The sequence below is a fragment of the Genypterus blacodes genome, unplaced genomic scaffold (genome assembly GCF_046128005.1).
Source record: "Genypterus blacodes isolate CSIRO-AG114 ecotype Tasmania unplaced genomic scaffold, CSIRO-AGI_Gbla_v1 ptg000362l_1, whole genome shotgun sequence".
In the NCBI taxonomy this organism is placed as follows: domain Eukaryota; kingdom Metazoa; phylum Chordata; class Actinopteri; order Ophidiiformes; family Ophidiidae; genus Genypterus; species Genypterus blacodes.
Genome location: NW_027467145.1, coordinates 121122 through 142311, shown reverse-complemented (window position 1 = coordinate 142311; position 21190 = coordinate 121122). Strand labels below are relative to the sequence as shown.

Sequence of the window (21190 nt, the reverse complement as noted above, 5' to 3'; positions counted from 1 at the left end):
TGAAACTGAATCATGATTGTATTTTCATTAGGATTTAATTGAGATGATGTAATAAAGTCTTGATACTAAATCAAATCTGTTTGTCCTCATCTTGTTTAGTTTACATACGTTTTAAAAATGAGGTTCAATAAGTGCATAGAAAGGTTTAATAGTTGTTGCAGGAGCATATTTTCCTGAGCTAAGTCATCCAGTGCTTGTGTTTACTTGTTAAATCTCAGGTTTGTGCAGCGCTGACAGAAGTCACAGTGGAATTAGTTCAATCACAAAAGCTACCTGACCAAATAAATACAACTTATTCAGTCCTGATGGCTTCTACTGTCAATCACACACATATATCAGTTTGTTATTCACTCTTATTAGTTATTCATTTAGCTGCTTTGACATTGGTTCTCATTGTGGCCCCACAGATGGACGACGGCTCCGCCTCACAGGAGAGAGAACAGCCGGTTTACCTACAGGCTCCTGCGTCCATCTGCTGGAGCTGGACGTGTTTGTGTGTTGGTTTAAGTCTGCAGACGTTTACCCTCACAGTGGCAAAGGGTCTGCAAGACTAAACAGGAAGTCCATGTGCCTTGAACGAGGACAGACAGCAGTAAGAAGACATAAAGGAGGAGCTGGAGGTCAGCGGGTCAAACCTCCACAGATGCTGAGGGCCTTAAGTTCACAGTCCAGCCGTACTGGAAACATCCAGGTTGCAGTCGGTGTTGGTTCCTCCCTCTTCCTCCCTCTTCTTCCTCCCTCTCTGGCTCCCGTGGTCTCATTCCCGGCCGTGGCCCATCTGCGTGGTGACCAACATGTGGTAGACGCCCCTCTTGGCCAGCAGCTGCTGATGCGTGCCCTGCTCCACCACCACGCCTCCCTGGAAGACGGCGATGCGGTCTGCGTTCTGGATGGTGGACAGGCGGTGAGCCACGACGATGCACGTCCGGCCCTGCCTGGCCTGGTCCAGCGCCGCTTGCACCACCTAGAGGAGGCGGGGAACATGACAGGAATGGCGTTACACGGTCCACTCTTCTGTCGAGGCGCTCATTCCTCTTTCTGGGTCACCGTTGGCTTTGTCGTCTTTGAAGCTGGACACAGATAAACTCTCACCTTTTCACTCTCAGTGTCGAGGGCAGACGTGGCCTCGTCCAGCAGCAATAGTTTGGGGTTGCGCAGGATGGCTCGGGCGATGGCTATACGCTGCTTCTGACCGCCAGACAGCTGCGTCCCTTTGTCTCCTGCCTGAGTGTCATACTTCTGCTCATGGAGAAGAGAGAGAGAGAGAGAGGGAGAGAGAGAGAGAGAGAGAGAGAGAGAGAGAGAGAGGTGTTTACAGGCGAGCTGTCTTTGTGTGACAGACTGATGTGTGTATCTCCTCTCTGATGCTCTCTGATCTTATAAACAGTAAACATAACCTCTGATCTATTCTCTATGAAACTAACTTTAGTGTCTTCTTCTTTGTGTTATCGTCCTCTTGTTCTTTTTTATGTGACTTCACTAACTATACCTTCAAAGAGCTGCAGACCCGAAATCCTATAAATGTTTTATTGCACATTAGATTAGATTAAACTCCTCCTCCATGTTGTTTTGGTGAATGCGGTCTGAGTACCTGAGGCAGCTCCTCTATGAAGCTGTGGATGTTGGCTGCTCGGGCGGCCGCCTGTATCTCCTCCAAGGTAACGGTGCGGCTGTTGTCTCCGTAGGCGATGTTCTCAGCCAGAGAGCAGTCAAACAGCACGGGCTCCTGGGACACGATGCCCACCTGAGCCCTCAGCCAGTGGATGTTCAGATCCTTAGCATCCCTGCTGTCCAACACCTGAGAGCAGGAGAGGAGGAGGAACCACAACGTGACTCAGAGAGAGACAGCCGGTGGGTGAAGGGTGACCCTGAGTGATCGGCTGTGATAAGAAAGGCTCGGTGATAACGCCAGAGGCCAGAAGATAAATGATTTCACTGAGCGATATCAGTGTTCGTGTGAAGGTAACTAAGGTCTCAAGTCCCTGTGTCATCAACACAATGCTATAAAACAGCACTAAACACGCAGAGCCAGTCACCACCTCTGGGTGAAGAGGCACAACGCTCAGATCAATCAAGACTGAACCTCACTGTTGACCTGTTTATGACTCTGAGAGATAAGAGCTTTATAACCTGAGGCTCATCACGCAGCTCACACACGAGAGGATGTGACACCATGAGCACCGACAATACGGGGGGGCAATGCTACAATACTGACTGGGTGAGAAAACAGTGAACAGATGGAACAGACGTGAGTTAGACTGGACTCCACACAGATGAGTTTCCTCACCACTCGGCCTTCTCTGGGGTCATAGAAGCGCTCTAGCAGCTGGATGGTGGTGCTCTTCCCACAGCCGCTGCTGCCCACCAGGGCCAGAGTTTGGCCCTTTGCTGCCTTCAGGTTCAGGCCTTGGAGGATGGGCACATCAGGGCGGGACGGGTAATTAAACCTCACCTCCTCAAAATGCACGTTACCGTCAAATTTGTCCTGGAGATCAAAACGGGAGAAGACAGAGCAGCTTTAGTGAGCGTGTGTGTGTGCGTGTGCGTGCGTGTGCATGCGTGTGCGTGTTTGTGTGTTATATACCGGCGTCTCTCCGTCCTGAGACAGATTGTCGATAGCAGGCTCTCTCTCCAGCAGCATTATGAGGTGGGCGGCTGAAATCTTTGCCTTGGCGTAGTTTGGAGTGAAGGAGTTTGCCTCTCCGACCGCCATGGCGCCGTAGATAACAGCAGATATCACACTGGAGGGGGGGGGGAACACGTGGAAGAAGGAGTTACACACACACACACACACACACACCACAGGCCTCTCCTCTAATAGACTCTGTGTCACGGAGTGGTTCAGCCTTTGTAAACATGACATCATTCACACTTCCACCTGTCAAGTGAGCGAGCTGGGATCACGTGACCTATACATAAGTGTGTGTGTGTGTGTGTGTGTGTGTGTGTGTGTGTGTGTGTGTGTGTGTGTGTGTGTGTGTGTGTACATCAGTCCAAAGGAAATCTAGTTAGAGAGAAGCCAGATTCTGTGACTTGTGAGGGTTCAAGGGTCAAACGTGACTCAGGGAAACATTTTGCACTGAAACTAAAGATCTCACTCTTATTCTGTTATCTTCATGTGTAGCAACACAGCTTCATCAGGTCCTACATGAAGAAGAAGCTTAATTTTTCCTCTTCTTCTTCATACTTTTAGAAACACTGGGGTATTTGAACTTGTAAACAAAGAAGCTCAGGCTTGTAGATGAGTTTGTACTGAAGGCTGGAGTATCTGCTCACGTGTCTGCGCTTTATTGTGTTATTGTCGTGCAGAAGATCATCCTGCTTTGAACTTTGGACTTCCTCTTTGTAGTTATGCACGACATCATGCTCGCTCTGAAGCTGGTGTGTGTTGATCCGGAGCCCATCCATTTACAGTGACCCCTCACATACTCCAGGCCTGGGTAATGATTACACCTGCTGCCATAAAGGCCAGGTGGGAGCTCCTCCTCTCCAGTCTACTGTAACCAGCTCACTGATCTCCTGATTAAAAGACCAGTCACTCTTTACTCACAGGAAAACAGACTCAAAATCCATCCTTTCCGCTTTGATGAGCCAGGCACCGAAGCGGAAACAGCCGGCATAGGCAAAGTAGATCATGGCCTGGGAGAAGGAGAAGGTGATGCCGTAGATGTGGGCCTTCTTCTGGGAGTTCCTAGAGAGAGAGAGAGAGAGAGAGAGAGAGAGAGAGAGAGAGATCCAGCATCATGTACAGATAGCTCACATCCTCTCTGATGGAAGTGTCAGGTAGAAGACCTCACACACCTGTAGGGCACTTCAAGGTTCTCCTGGTATAAAGCCTCAAACTTGGGTTCTCTGGTGAGCGAGGCGACAGTGCGGATGTTCTCTATGGCCTCTGTGGCGATCTGGCAGAAGACAGCAAAATGGAATGGTTATATTCCCTGAGTGGAGTGGACGGTGAGAGACACTGGTGCGGCCCGCTGCCTGCCAATTAGGCTCAGTCTTTAAAGCGTGCAGCAGCTGATCCCCACCTTTCCGGCTTGCTCCAGCTCCTTCTTGTCTTTGGCAGCGTGGCCGCCGAGCAGCTTCATCTGGATGGCTCCGGCCACCGCCATGACGGGAACCACAGACAGGATGAGCAGGGTCAACTCCCAGCCGTACACGAAGGAGATGATGATGCTGGTGCCCAGGTTGGCTACGTTCTGGGCCAGCGTGGCCATGCGTACTCCTGTAGCCTGAGGAGAGGAGAGGGACATGTCAGGTGGGGGGTCTCAGGGGGCTGGGACACAGGACAGATGTCTCCAGTCTGCCTGAGCGACTCACCCCCTGTACTTGGGCAGCATCGGTGGCCAGCCTGGTGGTGAGAGATCCAATGCTGTTTTTGGGTTCATCATACCAGCCGAGGTCCTAGAAGAAGACAGGAATGAGCCTATCGCACTACAAACACGCCTCTGAATGGACAGCTTGTCACGTAGACTCAGCTCACCTGTCTCATCATGGACGTGAACGCCTGCAGCCTCAGTTTCATGGTCAGAATCTCACCAGATTTACCAAAACAGTAACCCTGGAAACGTTTACAGACAGAACGCATCAGGATTCATGAGTGCACATTTGGGTTTGTACGGCAACATTGAAGTGTGTGTGTGTGTGTGTGTGTGTGTGTGTGTGTGTGTGTGTGTGTGTGTGTGTGTACCTGTAGAAACATTGTGACAAAGGAGGAAACCCCCAGGACGGCGAACATGAGAGAGAAGAGCGTGGACTTCTCCCTGATGACTTCTTGATCTGTATCAGCAAACACCTGGGCGGTCGTAACGTTCACATGTTAACGTCTGACACAAACACAAAGCCCTCACTTAGTAGTGAAACCTACGGCAATGATCTTTGAGAAGATGACAGCGAAGGCAGGCTGCATGGCTCCGTTGATGGCGGCGCAGACGAGCCCGACCACGATGTACGGCCACTCAGGAAGGTTCAGACGCAGGATCTTCAGGAAGGAAGCAGGCGGAACTTTCTCATCCTGCAGAGACACGGAGACAAAGAGTGAGTGAGGAGACTGTGTGTGTGTGTGTGTGTGTGTGTGTGTGTGTGCGTGTGGGCGACTGATTGAAGGGCAGAAGGCGGTGATCTCACCTCCTCCGCCTTGTCCTTCTCGCTGCCCTCCTTCTTCTTCTCCTTTTCCTCTTTCTCGCCCTCTGAGCCAACAAAGGAGGCGCCTTTGGTGGACTTCCTCCTGTACAGAGACGTCTCAGAGAACGACATGATGGACGGGCTCTTCTCCTCCATGCTCTGCTCGGCTTCTGCCTCCTCGCCGCCTTCAACTTCCTGGAACGTCTGCGGGAGGAGACGTCAGAGAAACCGTTCATGCTCAGTCCCAGTGTGTGTGTGTGTGTGTGTGTGTGTGTGTGTGTGTGTGTGTGTGTGTGTGTGTGTGTTACCTGCATGGTGACCAGTGTGTGGTAGACTCCCTGCTTCTCCATCAGTTCACTGTGAGTTCCCAGCTCCACCACGTTTCCTTTCTGGAAGCCGGCGATGACGTCAGCGTTCCTGATGGTGGAGAGGCGGTGGGCCACGATGATGGTGGTGCGGCCCTGTCTGACCTGCACACACACACACACACACACACACACACACACACACACACACAGATCCTTCAGCCGTCACTGCAGGGCCGCTTTACTGGAGTCTAATGGATGATCTCATGTTGTGTTTTAGTTTGGTCTGTGTTGCCAGCAGGATCACTTCAGCCTGATGGGGGCGCTGTAATAATCACTCATACCTCTGGAGCTCGTGTGTGTGTGGGTGTGTGTGTGTGGTCTCTACCTTGTCCAGTGCCGATTGCACGATGGTCTCACTCTCAGCATCCAAAGCAGACGTGGCTTCGTCCAGCAGGAGGATCTTGGGGTTGCGCACCAGAGCTCGAGCGATGGCGATCCTCTGCTTCTGTCCTCCGCTCATCTGAGTCCCTCTGTCTCCAACCAGGGTCTCAAACTTCTGCTCAGAGATGAAGAGTCTCAGTGTCAGCAGACGACGGACAGAGGGCGGCGTGAGGACAGGAAACGGGGCAAAGAAAGGTCAGACGTACCTCGGGGAGATTCATGATGAAGTCGTAAGCGTTGGCCTCCTTGGCGGCTTGTTCGATCTCTCGCTGCGTCACGTCCAGGCGGCCGTACCTGATGTTCTCTGTGATGGTGGTGGCGAACAGGATGGGCTCCTGGCTCACCACTCCGATCATTTCTCTCAGGCAGCGGACATTGAGGGTACGAATGTCGTGACCGTCGATGCTCACCTACAAGGACGGAGGCAAAGGTTATGAAGCTCTGTAGACAAAAGTAGGAGAATACAATCTTTATTGGTCAAATCACACACGCTAGTCACAATGCAAACACAACTATATGAAATGTGTCTCGCGTGCCCCTCTTACACACACACACACTTTACAGAGGGATCAGCAGAGGGCAGCTATGATACAGCGCCCGCAAAGACTCCCAAACTGAGTCCCTATATATAAATTTGCGATGGCCGGGAATGGAACCCGGGTGAACAGCTTGGAAAGCGGCTATACTCAGCACTATACCACCATCGCTGTACAAGAACGTTGTGACTGTCCAACATGAGAGCTTCATCCAGGTTAAACTGGGATGGATGATGGTTTTAACAATGTTTCCAATTTTGGCAAACAGAACAGAAGAAAGACAAAACAACTGTGAGAGCTAAACCACAACAGACTAGATAGTGTGGTAGAAAATAAACCATGTTCATAGCATTATTAGTGTTAGTATAATGGAAGTGAACGTTGTGTTTTTGGGCCTTCACTTACAGTCTGTGAGAGAAAGTAAACATGTTGTCCTTGGCCTAAAGACGTGTTTGCAAGAGGAATAATTCAGTGCATGTATTCACTGAGACTTGTGATGCATCTCTCATGTATTGATTGATTGGATAAAGAAGCGGCCTCTCAACTGTCTCTCCGGGAATTGATAATTGAAATATACACTAATAGTGCATGATGTCACTCACAGATCCTTCCTGAGGATCATAGAACCTCTGCAGCAGCTGGATGGTGGTGCTTTTACCACAGCCGCTGCTCCCCACCAAGGCGAAGGTCTGGCCACTCTTCATCCTCAGAGACATGTTATTCAAAACCTGCACACACCACAGTCTCAGTTAAACGGGACAATATGAATAATGTAGAGCAGTTAGAGCCCAGCCCAGTGGGACGAAGGAGGGGGGAGGACATACTTGGACCCCCGGCCTGGACGGGTAGCTGAAGTTGATGTTCTTGAACTCGATGTTTCCTTTGATGGTGTCTGGCTTGAAGCCAGCCTCTGAGTAGCTGTCGATGCTGGGTTTCTGGTGAGAGAGTGTTAACCGCAGGTCAGGGAGGCTGGTGTGTAGCTGCCTGTGTTGCTGTGTGTGTAGCTGCCTGTGTAGCTGCCTGTGTTGCTGCTCACAGTGGGATCCAAAACCCGATGCTAATCCCAACATCTACCTCTGCTCACACACACACACACAATGGGAGGAAGAGCGCTGGCCGGCCGGGTCGCTGTGATTGTGTTCAGCGAGGCTCCAGTTTATTTTCATAACTCTTTGTTCCTCATTGTTCGGTTCTTTGCTCTGTTGGTCAAAGTTTGAGCAGCAGTCTGCGTTCTGTCCCGCTTCACTCTGAGAGGCTTCAGCCTATAGATGTGTGTGTTCTCCAGCTGAGCCCACAGGCTGATAGATCCCCGAAGGCTTCAGCTTTGTAGAGAGCCGATTCTGTATCTGTGCTTGTACATGAACCCTGACAGCGTTGTCATGGTGAAATATTAACAGGCCCACTGTAAACTAAACACGAGGCTGTCCCAGACCCTGACAGTAATGTGTGTGTGTGTGTGGGAGAGTTAACTCTTTAAGAGCTTCAGTAAACACGCTGCATGTCTCTAGAGGGTTCAGCTTCTGTTTATGTGTGACACTGATGCTATTTAAAGCTCAATCTAATGTCTTTAAATATAAATATACATTTCCTCTCCAGCACAAACCTCATCTGTCTGTTCAACTCTGAAGTTACAACCAAATAAGGACTTCCTCCAAACAACAGGGGCTCTAATTAAGTAAAGAAGTTGTTGGCTTCATCAAAGGAGAGGAGTTAGCTCAGTAATACAAACTGACAGCTTTCTGAAAGAGATTAGAAAATACCTGCAGTATTTTGGGGAGGAAACATTACAGTTCATTCCTTACGTTGTCTATGATGCTGTAGACTTTGTGTGCGGCCCCCCGGGCGCTGGCAAAGGACTGGATGTTAGGGGATGTCTGTCCCAGAGCAAATGCTCCGATGAGCACAGTGAAGAACACCTGCACACACACGCACACACACACACACACATCAGGGCTCAGGGTCGACGCTGTGTTTAAAGGTTCAAGCACAATGTAGAAGTGTGAGATCTCACCGTGAGCAGGATCCCGATGGTGTACTCTCCACTCAGGATGAGAGTGCTGCCGTACCAGAAGGCCAGAGCGTAGGACAGATAGATCATCATGAAGGTGAAGCCCATAGCGATGTTAGCAGAGAGGGCTTTCTTAATGCCCATGGCCTTAGCATCCTCCAAATTCTTATGATATCTGTGACACACACACACAGACACACAGACACATGAAAACGGGTCAACAATGGGCCCATAATGGAGGTTGAGAAGAACGTTTGGAAGATCTACAGACACACACACACCTCTTTATCTCTTTTTCCTGACCACTGAAGGCAAACACTGTCCTGATGGCAGAGAGAACCTCTTCAGCCACCGCACCAGCTTTGGCATAGGCAGACTGCTCTTTAGTGGTGAAGGTCGTCAACACCTGTCAGAGGGAGAGAGAGAGAGAGAGAGAGAGAGAGAGAGAGAGAGAGAGAGAGAGAGAGAGCATCAGAACACCTGCCTGCGGGCTGTAAACATGTGACCGACAACGGCAAATAAACATAGAAACACTACAGACGGACAAAGGGAGCAGGCGGGGGAAGGAAAGAAACGTGCCATGCTGAAGAATCCGGCTGAGATTCCCAGCACAGGACTGACAGCCAGGATGACCAAAGTGAGCTTCCAGCCTTTGATGAAGCCGATGATGAAGGACACAATGAAGGTGGTGAAGGACTGGAGCAGCATCCCCACCTTGTCTCCGATGCCCTCCTGGATCTTGTAGACGTCACTGTCCACAAAAAGACAGACAGGAAAGAAGCTCTGATCATTAACACAGCTGGAGCTCTAAACAGTTGTTGTGCCGAGTCATCATGTCGGACTATGAGCACAGTAGTGATGACGACATTGGAGTCACAAGGGAAAACACTTTGAACCTGAATAATTAATAATAAGACACTTTAACACTGAAGCCCAGAAGACAACACATCATTTCAGATACAATAAAGACAGAATAGATAAAGGTGTCCTTAGTATTTAGCTGAGAAAGGCTCAGCTACGCTAGGCTAGGCTTGGCTAAGCTAGGCTACGCTTGGTTATGTCGGGCTGTGACGCACTCTGTGAGCCGCGTGTTGAGCTCTCCCGTCTCGTTGACGTCGAACCAGCCTATGTCCTGCAGCATGATGCAGTGGAAGAAGAGCGTGCGGATGCGTTTGACCTGCCGTCCTGCCGCCAGCGTCCAGAAGGCCACCTGCATGTAGGCCGCTCCCAGAACAACAAAGCCCATGATGGAGTAGTAGATGGCATACCTGAAGACGAAAACAACAACTACATCTCAACTGGAACTTTAAAAACAGAGACTGATGGGACTGAACTGATGCTTGGTAATGAGATGTTCCTCTAGTGAGGTTTGGAGGTATAGGCCAATGAAATTCAATCATCATTAAAGGGGAATCCACCAATTCTACAGGTCCAATTCAGGTTTCTGGCCTTGAGAGGCTCTGTTCAGTGTGTAAAAAAAGCTGTAAAAAGGCTTTTGTAGCAGCAGAGGGCACAGAGCTCAAAGTCCCTGATGACCTCATAAGCATGTACGTGAGTGTGAGACCACAGGTTAAAGCTTTTAGAGACTTTCAGCGTCAACTTCTTATCTTATCCCTTTGATGTCACACAGGTGGGTTTTGCTGTGGCCACACACTGAATCAAGAGCTGAATTTGATGTGAATGGTTAATAAGTGTTGATGTAAAGTCTCACGTGGTCATGTCCTCCTCGAGGTTGCTGTTTGAGGTCACATCTGAAGGAAACAAGGAAGTCCCCCCCCCCCCCAGGACATTATTACAGAGTCACACCTTCATGTTTAAATGACGTTAGGAACAGAAACAAACTCACTCAACATGGTGTTGACGGAGTCGCTCACAAAGCTGTCCGTCATGTCCCCAAACACCACGCACATGAGAGGAAGCACCACCCCGTTGGCCATGGACATCACCGTCCCCAGGAGGATCAACACCACGTCCCAACCGTCTGCGAACCTGAACTGCTCCCACGCACCAGGAGAGATAAAAACACACTCACAGGTTCATCAACAAGCTAGAAGCTTATTCAAGTTTTACTCTCTGAGAAAATATCTAAGAAAAAATGTAAATAATATGATAAATACAGCAACTTTTAGGAAAGGAGCTTGTTTTTTATTCGTGAACCAAGAGAACAAACTGATCTCTACGTCTGTGAGGTCACAACCAAATACATCAACATTAAATCATCATAATTTGTCTTTGAGATATCTACAAGGTCCAATGTTTCCCAAAAACACATCCAGGCCTTTTAAACACACATTTTTAACTTGCAGGAGGCCGATCTGTGTGTGATAACAACATGACGTGCGGTCGCTACAATTCAGAGAAAACTTCCATTATATTGTCACAGCAGGAGGCTGACGGGAGTTCACCCAAACAAGAGGAGGATGTTAGCTCAGCTCCCATACACACACACACACAGACACACAGAGACGCGCACACACACACTCCTGCTTCCCCACGACACAATATTAGATCATCATGGGGGGGGGTCATTACAGCTTACCAGAGCAATAGGTCCGACCATGGGCAGCTTTGGTGCCTTCTCTTTCTTCTTCTTCTTCCCTTTCTCTTCTCCATCAGTCTGGTCTTCACTGTAAATAATTACAAATAAAAATACAGACTGATTCACAAACAGAAGATCACTACATGTAATCTTTTATCAAGGAAAAATGTCAAACAATGACAAAAAATACATGTATTCATTATCTAACAATTAAAAGAAGAAGAAAATTGACTTTTATATCGCTGACATAAAAGTGCTTAAAAGATGTTACTATATGTAAATGTTCAACAGGTTCCTTTTAAAATACATTTACCTCCTAATTTAACCCCTAATTGAAGTTTTGCAGTGATATTTCTGTGTTAATATATGTTTGAGCTTTCATATAAACATTTCTGCTTGAACGCTTCAAGTCTTATCCGCATTTACTAACATGTAGATTTACAGAGTGATCTTCTTACTGTCAATCAACACTGATAACAGAAACATACAATAACTGATAGATTGATAAAGGAAGAAGAGATCAGCTGCAGTGAGAGAGAGAGAGAGAGAGAAAAAGAGAGAGAGAGAGAGAGAGAGAGAGAGAGAGCTTTACAGAGAGCTTTACACTTTTGACTTTGTTTACCTTACAGCTCCATTTTGTTCAAGTTTGGCTTTGGCCGCGGATATTTCGTCTTTCTCAACCATGACTGATGACTTAACAGAGCTGGACCCCTCTAAATATGAAATACAATTCAATTAAATTAAACCCCTTCTTCCTCTCCTTCCTCTTCTCCACTCCCACACACACACACACTCCTCTTCTTCTCTCCCGGGGGCTCAGAGGCTGACAGCTCTGTGATGTGGAGTCTGAAGTCTCTGCTGCTCGTCCCCCCGCGGAGTCCTCCGGTGTGTGATTGACGGAGGCGCTTGGCTCACACACGTCCTTCCTCCTCCTCCTCCTCCTCCTCCTCCTCCTCCTCTGCTTCCCTCCCTCACGTGGCTTAATGTTGCGTCGTTCTCTCCTTTAATGGACGGAGCTCACTGTCGCCCCCCAGCGTCCGCCCTCAATTAACACTAATGTCTCCACTCGCTTCCTGTGACACACACGCACACACACACACACACACACACACACACACTTCACTACTACTGTATGTACACAAACACTTTCATGTCAAAAGGAGGTTATGTCATCATGATGTAGAAAACTACTCCACCTACTGGTAGAGACAGGAGCAGCACTGCTTGTTTACACACCTGCTCAAGTTCAGAAATCAGGACGGGAGGGAGAGACGGAGGGAGACACAGAGAGAGAGAGGGAGAGATGGAGAAAAAGACACAGAGAGAGAGAGAGAGAGAGAGAGAGAGAGAGAGAGAGAGAGAGGGAGAGATGGAGAAAAAGACACAGAGAGAGAGAGAGAGAGATGGAAAAAGAGACACAGAGATGGAGAAAGAGAGAGAGAGAGAGAGAGAGAGAGAGAGAGAGAGAGAGAGAGAGAGAGAGAGAGAGAGAGTATTTGTAATAGACATGGATCACACAAAACACACATGTAAAGAAAAATACACAATTACACAAATATGTTTTACTTTTTTAACAAAAAATACATTTCACTCCATCAGTCGTTGAAAGTATAAACATGTTTCACACACAGCTTTAAAAAATACAAAACACACCAGAGGCAGCTTTTTAACCCCGAACAGACCGGAGACAAAGAGAGTGTGTGAACAAAATCACACAGAAATGTTTTTCTGGCTCAACTAAAATGATTGTTTGTTTGTATTAAATGTTATTGTACCAAAACAAATCCAAAATAAGACAGAAACAGATCAATCTGGTGTGTCAGCGACTAAACCAAAAGTGACTCTGAGGCGTTTGCAGCGCCGTGCTGATGGACACTCAGGGGGACGACGTCACTGCAGAGCTTCTCCTTCGCTTCTTCTTCTTCTTCTTCTTCTTCTTCTTCTTCTTCTTCTTCTCCTCGGTGAGGTTTGCCGATGTCCATCTCGCTGTTTATGTGTTTACACATCTCGGTCTGGAGCTCGTCCGTCTGCTGCCTCTGTGGCCACACAGGCCAAGTGTTCCTTTACACATAACAAGAGGAAGAAACACACATTTAAATGATTCCTTTGATGTCAAGTTAAGCAGAGAAAGACAACGAAAGAGACCTGGCTCACAGTTTGTAGTACCACATGGTGCTTGCAGCTAAGAGGAGCAGGAGGAGGACGCCAAGGAGGATGAGCGCCATCACTGCTGCTGAGGAGAACACGTGTGAAGAACGACAATCATCAAAGTTCTTCAAACAGCAAAGCTCACGTGATTGGATTAGAATCATGTGACCACAAATGTAGTTCTTACATGGTTTTGAAAGCCAAAACAAAGACTTACCCCTGAAGGGTTGGGGAGACTGTGCAGAGCTCACAGTGCCAGAGGAAGTAGAGGAACCAGAGGAACCAGAGGAACCAGAGGAAACAGAGGAAACAGAGGAGTCGAAGGTAGGAGCAGGAGTGGAGGAGTCAGAGTGGTCAGTAGTGGTCAAAGAGTCAAAGGGGAGAGAGACGGAAGAACGGGTGGCGACGGGAGTAACAGGAGGGGACGTGAAGGGAGAAGGTGATGGACACGTTGTCTTGGCCGGTTGAGCTGAGGATGAGGAAGATGTCAGGGTTGTGGCAGAGGCAGTTGAAGGTGCAGCCTGGGTGGGGCGCTGTGCTCTCAGCGTGGTGGGAGACTCTGTGGTCTGAGCTGTCTCCTCCTCTACGTCTGCAGGAGAAGAGAACAACAGCAAAGGAGGAGGAGAATCTGAGAGTCTGAGTCACTCTGTGGTGAATTCATATTCCATTTATATTTATTTGTTATTATCTATTTAGGTTCTCTTCAGCCTGTTCAGTTCATCTCACAGCTGTCAGGTAAACAGCAACATGTTTATCACACACACAGTCTCTTACCTGTCCAGGTTACAAATGGCAGAGAGCAGTTTGGTGGAATTTAAACAATTTTAAACTACAAACATGATGTGAGTGAGACACTTCCTCATCTCCACCAGGTGGCAGTGTTGTAACTGTTTGGGCTCAGACTGGACTAAGCGGTAGATTGAATCATGAGAGGAAGTAAGGAGCACCTGCAGCGCTGAAACAGTAGGCAGTAAACGCTCTTCCTACAGGTGCTTTCCACGTCACCACCCCAGTTTCACCCTTTCCACAGTTTAGGCTGGCGGTGATGCGCGGGACCACAGCCACCTGTCCATCAATCCAGCCAAACCTGTGAGAACAGAACAAGATCACTGTCAATGTCAAGTAGCTTATCTTCTCCTCTGACGCTCTTCATGTTTGTTTATCTGCTCATCATCCTCTCAGTTTCTTCACTTTATCGGCTGATATTGAGTGAGAAGTGAAATGAAGAGAAAGGCCACTCAGTTACCAATCAGTTACCAGGCGATTACAATCTAGACAGACGTCAAGACAGAAGTTTGATGTCAAATGTCAAATGTCAAATCCTATCTTTCTGAGATAGTTGCCAACGTGTTTGTATCTACAGAACTTGTGACTTCATGTAGAGGAGAGGTTTTAGAGGGGGTTTCCAATTCTTCCATGGATCCTTAAGGGTCCATTTAAAGGCCTACAGACCTGGAGAGTAAAAGCCAAACATCTCCAGAACACCAGGACGTATAATGATGGGTCAGAGGTCTCGTTTGGTCGTACAGGAAGTTTAGACCTGAGTCCAGCTTAGAGAAGAGCTCAGACAGCAGAGGAAGTTGTGAATTAGCCAAAACGAGTTGAGCTCTTCTCTCTTACGCCTCACCTGGATCACAAGCAAGCCGTGTGAACCAATCACAGTCAGGGGGAGGAGTCAGAAGCAGAAAAGACAAAGGGAAGAAGAAGAAGAAATGAGTACAGGTGAGTTCCAGGTGAGTCGGCCTACCTGCACGTCTCCAGTCTGTGCTCTATAGCTTTCTCCATCTGGGTCTTGGTTGCTATGGTGACGCCCAGAGAGGCACAGGCGGCTTTGGCAGTGGTGAAGTTGAACATGTAGCGTCCCGTGTCAGGAATCATGAAGACTCCAGCCACCGTGGGGACTGCCACGTTAGAAACACACACACACACACACACACACACACACACACACACACACACACACACACACACACACAGTGATGAAGTGCAAAACACCACACAGAGACAGAATCAAGTGTGTGAGATGCTTTCTAAGGGTCAAGGTCAGTGCGGTTTGTCTAAAGTCCCTTTGTGTTGGAGCGATGGGTTCCAATTTCTAAATCCAATTTACAACGAGGCAGCAAAAAAGGGGTTAAAATGACATTGCCATATCGGTTGCAACCAAGAGAATCAAACGTAATCATAAACACACACACATACAGATCAGATCACTGAAGCAAATTGCAGAAAACCCCAACATTTTGATTTAGTTTTGACACCAATAACTCAATAAATCATTCAAATCTATCTCTAAACAAACCCCTCACCTTTGATCTGACTGAAGTCGAATCCCGGTGACATCATGGCAAAAGAGACCAGCGGGAGAAACCAGAACATGGCCATGGTTTTTAATATGAACATCAAACAGGACCGCAGCGTCTGAAGTTGAGGAACACTCAGCGAGGCTCGACAGAATGAGGCTCTGAACCGCAATGGAGGTTTGAAGAGGAAACAGGAAGAGGAGGTTGAATCTGCTTGATGGCCCTCTATCAGATAACACACACACACACACACACACACACACACACACACACACACACACACACACACACTCACATGCTCCCTGCTTCTGTTTGGTATCGGTGGAACACGCTCTACAGTTTGAGAACCACAGCTTTAAGGGTTGGATACTAACTCAAGGTTTAACTTCAACTGTGTGGGTTTTTCTTCTAGGAATTTGACATTTTGAGATTTTCCAAACTTCCCTATGTGACACTGATGTCAAGGGACCTTCTGCTCTTCAGAGGCTCAGTGATTTTCTGCTTTGTCAGCAGATAGTTTTCAGTCTGACCGTACGGAGAACTTCCTCAACGTTTTTTCTCTTTCCCATCTTCTTCTTTCTTCTCTGTTGTTTTCTGCCCACTGGTGCGGTTTTTTTTTCTCTCTGCAGGGAAGTTTAAACTCTCTTCCTTTTGTTTCAGATCAGCACAGAGGAACGTCTGTTTGATTGGTTTAACAGATTTATGCCCACAAAAAGAAAGAACGACAGAATGAGATAATGAGAAAAAAGAAGGGCCTGAAAACCAAATGTGGAACAACCGGCTCTCAAGCTAAAACCCTAGGTCCTATCTGAACACGGGTTGAACCGTAAGAAGCAGGAGAACTTCCTGATGGTAGGGATGTGTTATGGTCCAAAAAGAACAAAGAGCCGGCAAGTTGAAAAAGATATTAAGCATTTTTCTTGGCTGAAAATTTGAACATTGGGTGAGAGGACAAGAATTCAGCAAGAGGACAAAAATTGGAAGTTTTGTTAAACTTTCCGGAAGCTGATTTTTGAGTGCGAGGTTCTCAGTCAATCAGTTCACCTTCACTCTCACAAGATGCAATACACACACGTTTCAGTTTAGTGAATTGTGACAGGATTGGAGTGTTTGATGTGATTCACATTTACTTAAAGGAGAGGATCGGTCCGTATCCAGGGGTTTGTTCCTGTGGTTACAGGGGAACGTGACAGACTGAAGGTCAAGGGGCAGCACTGTGAGGTGATGTGAAGCTGGTTCCTGTGCCGTGGTCTCATGTGGGAACCTTCAGAGGAGAAGCTGGAACACGGCTCTGTTATAAAGTGGATCCGAAGTGGAATTGATGGGAACCTGGGAACCTGGAGTGGTGACAGGGAGAGCTCACAGGAAACAGGGCTGCCACTCAGAGGGGAAGCCAAGGCAGATTTATGACCCCTGGAGTCACGGCCCCCTGGGGTCACGGCCCCCCTGGGGTCACGGCCCCCCTGGGGTCACGGCCCCCCTGGGGTCACAGAGGATTGATAGGAAGTTTCCCATTTTTTTTATATTTCTGACCTTGTTGCTGAAAACGTGCTCGCTACTGTTTGATGCCGTCCACACACACACTGCACTCTGTCCAGGAACTCACACACACAGGACCGTTCACCTCGTTTGTCATATCGTGTTACAACATGAATAATGAAGCTCAGCTGGTGATAGGATCCCAGAGGGGGAAGTCAAGTGGAACCTGAGAGCCTGTTGCACGCCTGCCTTCACTGTGGCGCTCTCACATCTCAGCTGAGTCTAACAGGCGGGGGGATGGCGCTCAGAACCAAGTCGCACATAGACCTGCAGTCGGCCTCCCTGGACAGCGGCATGTACAAGTCTCTCTCCATGAGCAGCAGCAACGTGAGCAGAGGGAGCTCGGTCCGGTTCGGGAACGGAGTGGTGGAGGAGGTCAAAGGTCTCTCCAGGCCGTCCAGGAGGCCCGTGAGAGTCGTGAGGCCTGTCAGCGCCAACGGCTCCTTCCTGCAGATCAACCACCTGCAGGGAGAGCTGGTCAGAAAGAGGAAGGTAAGTGAGGACACAGTTCTTCCTCCATGCTGCAGTTAGCCTGACAATACAACAGGTTTGGACTGGGAATGGACTCTGGCCAGATGTTCTTCAGGGTGTGTGTGTGTGTGTGTGTGTGTGTGTGTGTGTGTGTGTGTGTGTGTGTGTGTGTGTTTGCTTTAAGCTCAATACGCAGAAGATTCAAGAAGTGGTGTGATTTACATAGTTTTGTATTGTGGGAAAGGAAAATCCATAATTTTGGGAATAACACGAAAAAAGGGAGAAATTTCAGACCGAATATTTTAGAATCAAATCTGAATCCATCAAAGAATTCTGACTTAAATATCCACTTTCTCCTGAAAGTGCAGAGATCACATGAAACCGATGACCCAAACACAATCTGCTCCATCAGGACAGAGAAGTCAAACTTTGAAAAAAGAGTCCAGTTTTGGTCAAAAGCAGAGATGTGAATGTGAGAAATGTTCTTCAGAGGTTGGAACGACAAATTTCACCCTTAAAGATGTCATCAATGCATTTCTGCTGATTGTGATCCAGAACGCTTTAACAAACACAAACATCATCCTCATCTTCATCATCATCATCATGCGTCTCTGATCGTGTGATCCTGCCTCAGGAATGCGAGGACCTGAGGAAAGAAAACAAGTACCTGTCCAATGAGATCCACATGGAGCGGATCATGATGCGTACAGAGAGTGAGCTGACCATGAGGAACCTCAGGAACCTGAACCAGGAGCTGCAGGCTCAAGTCAAAGAGGTAGAGAGCTGACTGAAGGGGCTCCAGTGTTTCTGACCCATCATGTTCTGTAGACGGGTCCGGGCGAGCGTTACTCAGTGTGTGTAAAGGCTTTAGTGACCCTGATGACATCACAGAGGAGACTTCAGCACCTTCTACAGGCACACACACACACACACACACACACACACACACAAATAAATCACTACCACATGTTTAACTATCATCATCTACTAATTTGTATCATTTGTTGAAATCCTCATTTTATCCTGAGAGAAATCCATAACATTAGAGCTCTGTGATGTTGTATCAGATATCACGTCTCTGCAGCGCCCCCTGCTGATGGAGTCTCATGTGGGAGGGGTCGGGTGAAGCAGGGAGTCAGGGTAGCTAATGCAGCACTGACTGATGTCTTATAATAACCATATCTAACTCCCACATGCTCTCTAGTGTCAGGACTACATGGATATATACTGTGATATGATATTGATATACAATATGTTGATAAATAAAGAGGCATGTTGTGCTTTAAACACACACACACACACACACACACACACACACTGATGCAGGAGCCCATTGGTGACCCTTGTTCCTCAGCTGAGCGCTCAATATCATATTACATCAACAAACAATAGCAGCCGTCTCCTGTTTCCTGCCTCCCACTCCCCTTCTCTGTGTGTGTCACTCTCCTCCTCTCTCTCCTCCGCTCGCTCCTCCTCTCTGTCAGCTGAACCAGAAGCTGTATCACGGCCAGCAGAGGGCGGCGTTGTGCTCCCGGGTGGCGGACGAGGCTGAGCTGTCCCGGGGCGAGGCGGAGAAGAGCCGGGCCCTGGCTGAGGCCCGGGCCCTCGGGTACCAGCAGGATAAGGAGGAGGCGCAGGCCAACAGGAGCCGCCTGAGTGAAGATCTGCAGCAGCTTAAGAAAGAGGCATGCATACACACACACACACACACACACACCCTACAACAACAAACCTCCATTCATGTGTTGTTATCAGCAGAACGGCGCTAGAGGCGACAATTAGTTTGGTCACAGTACAACGTGCAATAGCAGAGTAGTTGTGTACCAGAGAACAGTGTTGTGTATTCAGATCACTACACTACAGTGTGTGTGTGTGTCTACGCTTCAGAGTATAAATATACGTTTTGATAAAATAGAGTAACAATGACTCAATGCTGCTATCAAGTTAAAAGTGTGTTCAAGTGTTCAGTTCTCTCTCTCTCTCTCTCTCTCTCTCTCTCTCTCTCTCTCTCTCTCTCTCTCTCTCAAATCATCTTGGACACAAACAGGAACAGTGGACTGATTGAATTCAACTATGGCATGTTAAATGTTGTTGTTGCAGCACACAGATCTGCAGCTCTTACTGGCAAAAGCAGAGAAGAGCTACTTTGAGACCAAGCTGAAGCTGGACAGAGTGTCCGGGGAGAAACAAGCGCTGCAGCAGGAGAACCGGAGCGTGGCGGGAGACAAAGACGAGCTCAGACACAAACTGAGAAAAATCACAGAGGAAAACGTCCAAATCAAAGAGAGGTGAGGTAACTGAAAGGGGCCGAGAATGGAGCCTTGGGGGACACCGCAGGTCAGCTGGGCTTGTGACCATACAGACTGTCCTCTACTTTCAGTTCTCTCTTCACAGGGAGGTGAATTCAAGGCGCAGAGCAACAGCAGCAGAGGAGGAGAGCAAACGGGCCAACCAGGCTCAGCAGGAGGCCGAGGCTGAGAGGCGTCTGGCTGAGAAGGAGCGGCAGGAGCGCACGGCAGAGAGCCTCAGCTGGAGGGAGAAGCACCAGGAGCTGGCTGACATGTTCAGAGCTCAGGAGGACCTGAGGGCTCTGAGGCAGAACAAAGGGGTGAGGAAGCGCCTGAAGTCCTGTGTTCACTACCTGAGAGCAACCATACTCACAGCTGATCAGTCCGTTTTGTTTCTCTTTCCAGTGTCAGGCCAACATCAAGAGCTACCTCCTCTGTATGACAGAAAGCGACCAGAGGGTTAAAATTCTCAAAAATCAAGATGGTACTCCAAGGAACTTCACGGTGAGATGAATCTTTGAGTGTCGTACTTCCTTACATAGCGAGTGTGTGGCTGCTGCTACAACAGGAAACTTTAGAAGAGGAAAGTGTGCAGTGCAACCAATCTGGTGTCATATGATTCCGTTCAGGAAGGAGACCCTGTGTACATCTCAACCCCCGAGCCCAGGCCGGACGAGGAGGACAGGAGTACATCCAGGTAACCACCGCTCTCATTTTACATCAAGGCCTGCTCCAGATTCCAGGGGGGCCTGGAAAGAAAACATCAGAAGTATCACTTTACCACAGTTCATCTTCTGGTTCCAGGTCCATGCTCCGGGTCTGCGCCCCACACACAGGCAAAGACTCGGGTCCGTCTCACTTCGGAGACCTGCCTGCCATGGGAGGAGAACGTCCCGACTCGGCTCCTCCACGCAGGAGCAGGAAGGTGGTGGAATATTTCTGGATCCCAACAGATCAGGAATAGTTCAAGAAAACAGAAACACAAGACACAGAAACAGAACCATAGCCAGAGCCAGGAGGTCCTCAGGTGAGACGGGTGGTCCAAACCGGGCCCACAAAGGTCTCGTAGCCTGCACACCTCCACCTCACGGTCTGGACTCCACTGCTGTGACTCTGACAAGGAGCTCAACATCTGAATGACAGAAAGCTTCATTAGAGCCATAAGGGAAGTCACAGTGCTTTGGGTTTGCTCTTGAGCAAGGCACCAAATCTGTGTTGGTCCAGGGGAAAGAGGCGGTGGTTGTGATCGTTGTGTAACAGTTTGATGTAATGTATAGATAAGAGAAGAGAAAAGGTTTTGGTGCTCATGTACTGGACTTTATTGACATTAAAGCAACAGAGGTGCATGATAATGATGAATACCTTACATAAGATCCAAATCCATAAACAAAGCTTCTGTGAGCACAATGTTTGGGTAAAACTTGACGTTTCTTCTAACTTGGCTTAGCTGTTACTCGTTGCTTTTAAGGGCAAGGTCAAATACAACTC

General features: G+C 48.3%; 2 protein-coding genes across 3 annotated transcripts; both read right to left on the bottom strand.

Moving 5' to 3' along the window:
* Nucleotides 1-16: 16 nt before the first annotated feature.
* Nucleotides 17-11920, bottom strand: abcb4 (ATP-binding cassette, sub-family B (MDR/TAP), member 4). The gene is made up of 27 exons (XM_076138352.1): nt 11579-11920; nt 10957-11044; nt 10264-10411; nt 10129-10168; nt 9494-9685; nt 8997-9168; nt 8699-8823; nt 8421-8592; nt 8212-8325; nt 7234-7344; nt 7012-7137; nt 6080-6283; nt 5818-5988; nt 5433-5594; nt 5128-5328; nt 4868-5014; nt 4691-4795; nt 4484-4561; nt 4321-4404; nt 4029-4232; nt 3802-3902; nt 3551-3691; nt 2585-2741; nt 2288-2485; nt 1592-1798; nt 1093-1239; nt 17-964 (listed from the first exon to the last, which is right to left on the bottom strand). Exons 1-27 carry the CDS (start codon nt 11638-11640, stop codon nt 758-760), a joined length of 3864 nt encoding a protein of 1287 aa, XP_075994467.1. The 5' UTR covers nt 11641-11920; the 3' UTR covers nt 17-757.
* Nucleotides 11921-12595: 675 nt separating this feature from the next.
* Nucleotides 12596-15757, bottom strand: LOC142989011 (uncharacterized). Of its 2 annotated transcripts, none has more exons than XM_076138360.1 (6): nt 15411-15757; nt 14852-15005; nt 14052-14191; nt 13322-13693; nt 13111-13189; nt 12596-13017 (listed from the first exon to the last, which is right to left on the bottom strand). In XM_076138360.1, exons 1-6 carry the CDS (start codon nt 15502-15504, stop codon nt 12783-12785), a joined length of 1074 nt encoding a protein of 357 aa, XP_075994475.1. In that variant the 5' UTR covers nt 15505-15757; the 3' UTR covers nt 12596-12782. The 2 variants fall into 2 exon arrangements, with proteins under 2 accessions (XP_075994475.1, XP_075994476.1); XM_076138361.1 differs by having other exon boundaries at nt 12597-13017; nt 13111-13186; nt 15411-15756.
* Nucleotides 15758-21190: the final 5433 nt, after the last annotated feature.

Excerpts from the sequence above, each read along its gene's own strand:
- LOC142989011 (XM_076138360.1), bottom strand. The coding sequence starts at position 15,504 with ATGTTCATATTAAAAACCATGGCCATGTTCTGGTTTCTCCCGCTGGTC. Across the intron at positions 15,006-15,410 it reads CGACTTCAGTCAGATCAAAG|TCCCCACGGTGGCTGGAGTC; the intron begins GTGAGGGGTTTG and ends CTAACGTGGCAG. Across the intron at positions 13,018-13,110 it reads ACCATGTGGTACTACAAACT|GAACACTTGGCCTGTGTGGC; the intron begins GTGAGCCAGGTC and ends TTATGTGTAAAG.
- abcb4 (XM_076138352.1), bottom strand. The coding sequence starts at position 11,640 with ATGGTTGAGAAAGACGAAATATCCGCGGCCAAAGCCAAACTTGAACAA. Across the intron at positions 9,169-9,493 it reads CTCAACACGCGGCTCACAGA|TGACGTCTACAAGATCCAGG; the intron begins GTGCGTCACAGC and ends TTTTGTGGACAG. Across the intron at positions 4,796-4,867 it reads TCTTCTCAAAGATCATTGCC|GTGTTTGCTGATACAGATCA; the intron begins GTAGGTTTCACT and ends ACGACCGCCCAG.